General features: G+C 32.6%; 1 protein-coding gene across 2 annotated transcripts; it reads left to right on the forward strand.

Moving 5' to 3' along the window:
- LOC109713067 (protein YABBY 2-like) lies at positions 1,828-7,689 on the forward strand. 2 transcript variants are annotated; one of them, XM_020237021.1, is made up of 5 exons: positions 1,828-1,977; positions 2,589-2,703; positions 4,084-4,132; positions 4,221-4,296; positions 7,241-7,689. In XM_020237021.1, the coding sequence occupies exons 1-5, from the start codon at positions 1,843-1,845 to the stop codon at positions 7,352-7,354; spliced, it is 489 nt and encodes a 162-aa protein (XP_020092610.1). In that variant the 5' UTR covers positions 1,828-1,842; the 3' UTR covers positions 7,355-7,689. The 2 variants fall into 2 exon arrangements, with proteins under 2 accessions (XP_020092610.1, XP_020092611.1); XM_020237022.1 differs by having other exon boundaries at positions 4,090-4,132.

Below are 10,618 nucleotides of genomic sequence, written 5' to 3' on the forward strand. Positions count from 1 at the left end.
TAGCTTTTTCTACTTGTTGCCTAATTTTTTGAAACTTTTAATTGGTGATTTATTTAGAGAAATGAAATCATTCAATTGTTTCAGGAAACTGGTGCATAAATACGCGGTTTTAGTGCTCTATAGCATGCACAACTTCAACATTATGTGTTTCTCAAAAAAAAAAAAAACCTTATATCTTCGTTGGATTGACTTTTTAAAAAAAAATTTATTTTCTTTCTGTTTAAACAATTCCATTTTTTTTGCAATTCTTCTATCACTTTGTTAATTTCAGAAGTCACAAAGAAGGAAAATGTTACTGGGATTCTATCACACAGGAAGTTCGTGATTTTTATATCTTGAAAGATGTTATTCCTTTAATTTTGTATCTCTACAAATAATGCAAGTTACCAAGCATCAAAAATGTCTCTTTGTTAATAATATACATGAGATAGCTAGTTCCTGTATATTTCCATATTGTGTAGCATTCTTCTCTTTGAAACTTTTCATATTACCAAATGTGATTTCTGCATACTCGAGATTTAATTAATTCGGCATCTTTTATTTTTCATGGTCCACTAAATGTCACTCACATTTTGTAGTTTCCTATCTTTCATGTACTACTGAGAACAATGCAACCGAAGTCAACGCATTCATAGAAGCTGCTTTAAAATATGCCTCTGAGCGAATTATATACTACCTTGCTCTCATTCAACATTGCGAGAGATTATTTGAAGATGATTTATCCACAATTTCTTATTGCATCTTTCTTGATCATATCAATAACATGAAAAAACCTCTCTCTCTCTCTCTCTCTCTCTCTCTCTCTCTCTCTCTACCCTATTACCCCACCACACAACCACACAGGCACTTCTTTGCAGGTGTGGGAGTGGGTCTATTGTCATGTCGTTTTCTTCTTTTCTCTTTTTCCTCTTGACGTTGGTGTAGCTTTTTACCTGCTTTTGTGAACTTTGAACTAGTGTGTGTGTGTGTGTGTGTGTGTGTGTGAGAGAGAGAGAGAGAGAGAGAGAGAGAGAGAGAGAGAGAGAGGAGTCAGAAAGAAGAGGGAAAGATGAGATGGGTCTTATTATATATTTCCTTTCTCTTTCTTCACATTTCTTATATTGCATTTTTCCTTTTTAGCAAAGCCTACACACCATAGATAGGTTTGTATTTGTTCTCATTTCTTGGAGTGAGTGCATAAGAGAGTAGACACCTTTTTCCCTTTGAGAGATACGATTGTAGCTAGAGGAGCCTCCAGGTTTTGATCTCATAAAAGCTAGCACATGAAAAGGTATTCCATCCAACGAGTAGTGATAAAATTAGTAATACACTAACCCTATATGAAAAAAGTGCACCCTATATAACAAAGAGTGTTTCCTTCTTCCAAACTGGCCTTCCATTTTTCAGGAATCAATTTTATATATATATATATATATATCCTTTGCAATTCCAACACTCTTTTCCTGCTCTATATAAAGCTCTTTACGCAGCATATTCTTTTCCATTCTCCTTATGCTCCATATATCACCTCTTATTTTTCTTTGCTTTTTTTTAATCTCCTTTTGTTTTATCACTAAAACAATATGTAATACTTTAAGAACCTTTAGTTTTATTATTATACATACTATGCGTACATTATACCAATGTTCCAACCTGTACATTCACATACATATGCAGATATATATATATATATTCCGAAATCAAGCAAAATGAGTTCGAGCTTTGTATTGCATCTTCTTCTGAGATATAACCTTGTGAATGTGCATTATAGTATATAGATGTATCCATGTTATATAGAGAGCAAATTTTGCAACAACTAGCTATTAACTAGGCATATTTAAATATTTCTTAAAATGGTTAGCCATGTTTATGCTTCAGGTTAGTGTCCCCAACAACAATATACTCAACATTGTAACGGTTCGATGCGGTCATTGTGCTAATCTGTTGTCCGTGAACATGGGAGCATTTCTCCAGTCACTTCCTCTTCAAGACGCTCAGGTAAATTAAAGAAAAATCAAAAGTGAAACTTTTACTATTTTTTGAAGTTCTGTTAGAACCCTAGGAGGTTATACTTATTCCAAGTTATACAGGATCCGAACACACAACTTGCGTATTCTCAGTTGCGTTTACCAATCAATATCGTTTATTTATGCAACGTATAGATGATAAAAGAGCCTAACTTCAATTTTTCATTTGTTTGAGAACGAAGAGTTTTATCCCCGAGTTAAAACTTTGAAATTAGTTTGTTTGTTTATTTCTCAGTTATTTCTTTTCCATCCCATGCTTCATTCTTTCCCTTTTGACAACTTTATAGGGGTACTTTTAATCCACAAAATAATTTAATATGCAAATTAAACATATTTCAAACTATGGATATATACTACTGATTTTTCAACAAAAAAAAAAACATTTACAATACTACTAGCTCTTCAAGTAGTATTTTTTCTTTCATTTTTGTTATAGATGACTCTCTCTCTCTCTCTCTCTCTCTCAGAAGTTTCTTTAAGTTTCTAAGCTACAACGTCGACTACTAAAGATAAATGTAAAATTAATGGTAAACTATATCTAGTCGAATGATTGTTCAATTTGCTTGGTGGGAGAATCTGCAGGTTCATAATATTGGCTTTCATGATAAATGCGAGTATGGATCATCTTCAAAATGTAACAGGACAACAGTAATGTACTCGATGCAAAGCGAGCAACAACCGACGGTACCCATACGCCGTAAGCATCAACAATTTTTTTTCTTCAGCATTCAGTTGTCATTCCTGTTTTTTAAATTTGTAACTACTTCCTATAAAATTAGCTGATTAAATTCTGAATCACCCCACATTTTTCTTGGTCAAACTTTTGATACTCTACAATTAATAGTCACTACTTATCTCTCTTTTCATTTTTAATAAGAGCAATATAATTCGGACCTAGCCTGAAAACCATCTATGGGGGACTTAGACCTATGACCTCAATGTTGAGTGCAAAAATCCAAAAAAAAAAAAAAGAATCAGGAAAGAGAGAAGAAAATAAATGCACACAAATATTTACATGGTTTGGTCACTAGTCTATATTCACAGATGAAAATGAAGCAAAGATTTTTATTATAACCAAAATAGAGTACAAAAAAATGCCTCTCTCCGAAAATCCTAGTCCCAAAATACAAACGCATACCCTCTCTCATGTGCCACATCAATAAGTAGAGTAAAGAGTATATATATATTAGTGACTAAAATCCAGTAAACTGAAAATAATCTTAACAAGATTATGCATAATATTAACTTAATATGTTGACCGAAATGGAATAAAATTAGAAGATCCTGTAGTTCAGAATTCGAGACACATCTAACAGTTACCAATCAGCTCTAGCGATTACCAGAAATAGGTCACATGTCTGTATATGTGCGATACTTTTGTTTTCTGAGAAAGGCTATAGAGAAGCAATGGGAACTTGTGTGGATATTGCTATAACAAACATTTTTCTGAGAGCTAGCAGCTTCTCTGTATACTTATGCCATCACAGAATAGCAACTAACTTGTATTTCTTTTCTTCTTTTACCGGCCGTCCCTAGAGCAAGTGGTAAAGGGCTTGATGCATGGTTGGTACCCGAGGTTCCAAGTTCGAATCCTATTTGATTCACATTTCCAGCTAAGTTTATTTCTAAATGAAATAAACGAAGCGGGTAGCATACTACCTATCTCTCAAAAAGAGAACTTGTATTTCTTTTCTTTTTTGGGGATAATACAATTTATCTTATTAAAGCAGCAAGTAGGGCGTGATATGAAACAAGAAACAGATTTTTTTTTATTTTTTTCCCCGAGTTTGCTCTCGGCTATTCATGGAGTTTCTTATTAATAGTCAATGTGTACCGCAAAACTGAAAAGAGTCTAGCAATATATTATGGAAATTTGGCCTTCAAAAACTTGATTTTATCCATTTCTCCACAAGAATATGATAGGCGCGTGGCTTTAAAAGTGTTTGTTACAAAATTCTATATTTTTTTCACTTCATCATGTTACTTTTCTTATTGGGTGCCTAATTAGAAGTCCACTCAATTTTGAACATCAATCATAGTAATTTTATGTTTACCTTTGAATGTTTTTCTTATGAAGCCCCAGAGAAGAGACAGCGTGTTCCCTCTGCATATAACAGATTTATCAAGTGAGTTTTCCAAAATAATCCTTTCAATTTGTTGTCTCCTATTCATTGTGTTTTAGAATATTAAACATTAACCACGTGAGTTTTAAAGGGAGGAGATACAAAGGATAAAGGCTAATAATCCCGACATCAGCCATAGGGAAGCATTCAGCGCTGCAGCAAAGAATGTAAGTATTAGAGTTTAAATAATGTTACATATAGTTCATCTATAACTTCATATATACTTGTTTCATGCATGCATCAACTACATTGGTATGCATTGTGTGGGTGCGTGACATCAAGAGTTTAATTTATTTGATATTCTATTAATGCGTACCGAGGCGTAAGAAATTATGAAATAATGAGTACTATCGACATACTGGTTACCACTTGAAGTATAACAATCTGAAACAATGTTAACTAACAAGTTTTCACAATGTAAGCAATTATATGATCAAAACAAAATAAGAAGATGTAATAGAAGCTTGCTTTGGTTACACGTGAAGCTATATTTTGTTCCGGTCCCTTTCTTGTTATTTATTTCCCTTCCTGAACCAAAACTGGCATAACAAGTAGTGAGATCACACAAATAATGGTGTTAATTAGTTTAGCAAGGAGATCTTCCCAACCTAGATACATAAAGGGATATATAATCCAACAATTATCCCCTAAAGAGATTACATTCAATAAGTATTCCTAATAATCATGTTTATATTGATTTAAATTTTAAAGTTTCAGTTTCTTTACATGACATTAATTCATTAAGATAACAATCCCATTTCAATTATCAGGGCTTAGGCCGAGCTATCGGCTGCTAAGCCACAAGCTCGAAGGGGCTATATAAATCTAGGCTACATAAATTTTCTAGGAATCAAAGTTCATACCTAAGATACAAATTATAAAGTAGAATATGGCAATGAGGTTAGAAAAAAGATGTTTCCCAAATATTTCTATAAGCAACCTTCTCTTCCTTTCATTGCGATGTCATCTTGAGGAATTAGAAACCACCGAATGATTAATGAGACATGAATTATTATCTTCTAGCTCCTCATATATATGTTCATCCTTCTATAATTTTGTGGACCAAGCAATGTTTCGACCGATACTTTTTCTTCTTCTGCTTCCTCCAACTTGCGTCATCCGGCTTCACATGTACCAATGGATGATCCGTGTATTGCTCGTAGGATTTTCCAATATCTATGATTCATTTAGAATTGGTGTAGATGAGTAAGAAAAGAAGAGTGAGTTGATGGATTTTCTGTTTAAGATGATGGTATACTGCATTCTTGTTAAGTCTATCCCGTAAAACTAGCCAAAATCTTGTTAAAGACATATGTAATTCAATAATTTTCAGCAAGAAAAAGACCAAGAATTAGATAGATATAGAAGTATATATTGGCTTTAGTTATGAGTTGTTATCAATCCAAACACAAATACACTCTTGATCAAATCTATAGGGGCCATAGATCATACTTACACACGAAAGAAAGATCGAGTTGTCTCAAAATGTATAATTCAATAGTTGATTTCTTTTCACAATAAAGACACTTTCTCAGGAGTCACCCCTCACAGGTACGGGAGAGTGGGTGATACTAAAGGAATCACCCCAGTGACAAATGGGGAATGATTCAAATTAGGTGTTATTTGATCCTAATAGTCTAGATCAAGATTAATAGAATGCACTCTCAATTGAAGACTGAGTCTTAATTAACCTCTGTTTTAGTAGATAAATATTAAGTCTACAATCCAAAAAAGGTCATAAGACAACCAAAATTGATAGTCTTTCTTGGATTTTAGTATTAGAAAAAAAAAATGAATAATATGACTAGTGAAAAAAATAAGCCGTTAATTGGATAGATAGTTGTAAGATTATAACCACAAAGTGATTGTATCTCTAGCATTGTTTTGATTTTAAAAAATGCTACCTGAACATCTCTTATAGAGGCGTAAATCTTACACCACTACATCCAAAGATTGATAAAACCTCTCTTAGCTAGGTTTTAGTAAAAAAAAAAGATAAGACAAATAGAGAAATATAAGTCACAATATCCTAAGGTGTAAGCTTAATTACACCTATACGTACTATAATTTGTATAGATAGCATTGCTCTTTTAATTTAGAATTTTTAAATGTATTAAACTTATATGTAGTGTTATAGACCATTCAACCAAGATGCTTTATCATCGATATCGAGAAGAAATGAAGTATCAATTAAGAGCCGAATACTTCTCTATTTGACCCGGCCCCTCCCCCCACTCTCTCATTCCTTTATGTGATTGTAGTACATGACACTTAATCACCGTTCATTTTGATGCAAACTGTTTAAGTTAGCTCATTAATCTCATAGCATTGGAGTGTACTTCACTATTTCATGCATTAGGGCAGTGGATGATAAGGTCACGAAAAATGTCATTATGCGTTTTGTACCGTGGACACACCTTGCATGTGCAATGCCTCATGTACAATCACATCATGGTCATTTAAACTTGCCTCTTCTTGGAAACGATTTTAAATGTAGTTGTACGGATCACTGCCATTTCTCTCATTCTATGTCAGCTTCTCCCACGTCAAACTTCAAAGCACCAGCTCAATTATTGCACCAATTCTCAAAATGATAATAATTAATTAAATGCAGTACTACCGTGGTTCTTTCGCAATAATTACTACTTGGCCCAGAAAGCTATAAAGCAAAAACTTTGCCATCTCAATTAATTAACTTTGATTCACAAAATAGTTCCTACATATCATTTTCTTCTTAAATCTAAGATTGTGTACTCTAAGTCACACCTTACTATATTTCAATGGCGTAACATTAGTGAATCACCTTTAATAAAGATAGATTAGATACATAGAATCTAATTAAATTTAATGAGTGACTAATGATAAGATCTAATAAACTTTATTATTGATATCAAAATTAGCTCCATATTTGCTCTTCATAGAGGACAAGATTAGTAGCTTTCTCTCTCATTTGAAATTCAATTGCTATTTTTATTTTCATTCTGGTCTCTATGTCAATGAAATTCTAAACACTATCATCAATTTACATGCATGAATTATGTTGCAATTAGTACTTTTTTTTTTACAAAAATAATGATAAATTTGAACAATCAGTTGCTGCTTAATTTACAGTGGGCGCATTTTCCACATATCCATTTTGGGCTAACCCTTGATAGCAAAAAGCAAGTAAAGCTGGATGACACCATTGCTACACCAGCACCGCAAAAGGCGAAGGGTTTCTATTGAGATGATTATAATTAGCTGCACCTCAATGCTCTATCTTGTGTACTAAACTATATATTATTGAACTTGTTGCCAACAAGTCAAAAGTAGGAAATCGATCCTAATTCTGAAGCATTATGCCACTGCCTTTATTTCAGATTCATATTATGGAACAGTGGAAATATTAATTAGTAAGTCCATGTGATATATATATATATATATATATATATATATATACAGGACCAATGTACAATGGATCGGCTTCAATTGTACGCTCGCTTCGACCTCCTTTTCCAAGGTGAGACATTTTATGACCTTGTAATAACTAATAAGATGTACAATGCATTGCCTTGTATTAATTGTTGTTGTTGTATGTGTGGGTATATATGTATATTAGTAAACAGCTGCGTGCCTTTTGATACAAATTATACATGCACGTGCGTTTCAAATTCATTAAACCAAATAAATTTAATTTAGTCAGTTATTAGTATCTAGATTTATCTATATGTCAATGGTAAAAATGACTCATTTATCATATAGTGCTCATGAAAAAGCATGGACTTTAAAGGAAATTAATTAGACTTGCAATCTAGTGAAATTTGAGATTACGAATATGAAGACGTGGACTTAAATTAAATGAGTGAAAATAAATAAATTAAGACTAGAAGCCTAGCTAGTGGGGTTGGATCTCACAACCTTCTATTATAATATCATGTAAAATTATATATAGTTTATTGGGAAAATTTAAGCTGCTTGTTCTCAACAGTATCCAACACATTTTACGTACATTACTTTCATCTTCAAGTTCTCATAATAACAATATGAATAAGCATCATCAGTGCATTATATATACCTGTGGTAGTATAAGTTCAAAGTTCTCACTAGAGAACATGACACTGGGGCAAGTGGAAGAGCAAAATATACATATAAGCACTTTGGAACGAATCTTTTCTACTGCAATTAGAAAGATTAAGTTCATAATTTCCAACATATGAAACATTTTAACCATGCCAAGAACTTTTTTTTTTTTAAAGTAAAAAACTGACTTTAACAATGGGCTATTTTGAGTTGCTACCCAACTTTTTAAAATTTGATTATACTACCCAGTAATTTAATTTGAAATTAATTTCAATTAGTTAACAGTACTTTGGCTTTAAAATTTAAACTAATTATTTATTTTAATAAATTTATAATTATTAAACTATATGAAATATATTAACAAAATCTGTAAAGATAAACAACGCATTCAAACTTTAAAATTAAAATATCATTAACTGATTCAAATCAAATAAATTAAAATGTTGGATAATAAAATTAAAATTATAAAAAATTAGATAATGAAGTCAAAATTGTGCATAGCTTTAAGTTTTTAAGAGTAATTATTTGTCCGTTTATGCGTCTTTAAGAGAGAGAGAGAGAGAGAGAGAGAGAGAGAGAGAGAGAGAGAGAGAGTTACTGGATGGAATGATACATGTGAAAGATATATATAATGTGATGTCGAATAGTAATTGACTGGAACCTGCTGGGAAAGGTGCATGTCAACAATCAACAATAAATACGAAGATCATACATTACCTTATATCACACGCACACACACAAATGTATGTGTGTGTGTGTGTGTGTGTGTGTGCGTGTGTGTGTGTGTGTGTGTGAGAGAGAGAGAGAGAGAGAGAGAGAGAGAGAGAGAGAAAGAGAGAGAGAGAGACATGTGGGTGGCCATGAAGTGTCACTTTCAATAGCGATTCAGAATGTGTAAGACGTACGCTAGCTGCGGCATCCACAAGATGCCAAACCACTCTCCCGAGGCCCTCCCTCTCCATTAAATTATTCTACTATGCACTCTTCTTTTTTTTTATTTCTTTCTTTCTTCCTTCCTTTCTTTCTTTCTTTATTTTTACAAAATTATTATGAAAATTTGTTCAACCTTACTTAGTTGTTTGGCTTATTGCATTCGCCTCACATTTTAACTATAGAAAATGCCACATGTACACCCAAATATATAAATAAAAAAAATCTAACCTTTCTTAAATTCTAGGGTTCACAAAATTTAAAAAAAATCTTCAGCTAAAAAAATTGATAAGGCTAATATGAGAACCTTGGATGAATGTAGTGTAAAATGTATGTGTAGCATTGCCTTTTAGTTATGGTCATCATTAAAAAAAAAATTATTTGATAAATAGAAAAGTTCATAGTTATATATATGGGAAAATAAAGACTAGAATTGGAGCCCCAAAAGGCATTAATTCTCTAACTTGTTCTCTTTGATCAATTTGTTGCAATAACAACAACAAAAAATAAAAAAGAATTGTTGAAGGTAGTTCATCATATATATATATATATATATATATATATATATATAAAATTGAGGTAGAATACTTCTAAAAGCACCAAGGATTTGTGGTCTTTTGATGGACTTGTTGTATTGGCTAGGATGATAGTAGTCCACTTGGATTGAGTGGTGGTAGATGAAATAGTATTTGATTCAAGGAATAGATTTAAGGGCTAGAAACCTAAAAGTACCAATGGGTTGATACTTTTAGATGTACTCTAGCTCAACTCTCTGTCTATATATATGTATACAGAGTCTGGCTGGTACTTTTAAAAGCACCAAGCACTTCGTGCTTGTGTGTTTTTTGCCGTTAGATCTAACCATTTAATCATTTCCACCCATTAGATCATACTATTCAATCAACCACCTACTCAACTCTAGGGGAATTACTATTATCCTAACCGCACATCCCTTAATCCAAGGTCCAAACACCGTACTTTTAAAAGTGTAGAAGCTCAATTCTATACATATATACATTATCATTCTGAAATTATTATTAAAATAATACTTTGTCAAATAACATTATACTCTCTAGCAGGTCCAAATAGCTAGGTACCGTAAGTATCAATTTAGCCTATGCTCTATTTTTGCTTTAAGTTATATACATTTGTCTTCAATAAAGCATTTGACAAACTTAAAAACTTAAATAAAAAATAAAAGCTTTTTAAAAATTTGAAGCTTCTACATTCTAACACAGAAAATTTAAATCTACTTGGATAAATATAATCGTCAAACATAAAACCTTCATGAAACATTCAACTTTGAGACAGGCCAAGATTCTGTGTGGGGCCCATCGACGATTTGCATGCTGCACCGAGGGCGAGATTCGAATAGTGAAGGAGCTCAAGGGTGTAGATGCAAAACAACAAGCGTAAAAAAAATAATGAAAAACCAAAGGGCTTTTCTGAAAAAAGGGCACGAATCGGATCGTGGTGTTCCGGTTTTGGCGGGAACCGAGT

The sequence above is a fragment of the Ananas comosus genome, linkage group 7, assembly GCF_001540865.1.
Source record: "Ananas comosus cultivar F153 linkage group 7, ASM154086v1, whole genome shotgun sequence".
NCBI lineage: Eukaryota > Viridiplantae > Streptophyta > Magnoliopsida > Poales > Bromeliaceae > Ananas > Ananas comosus.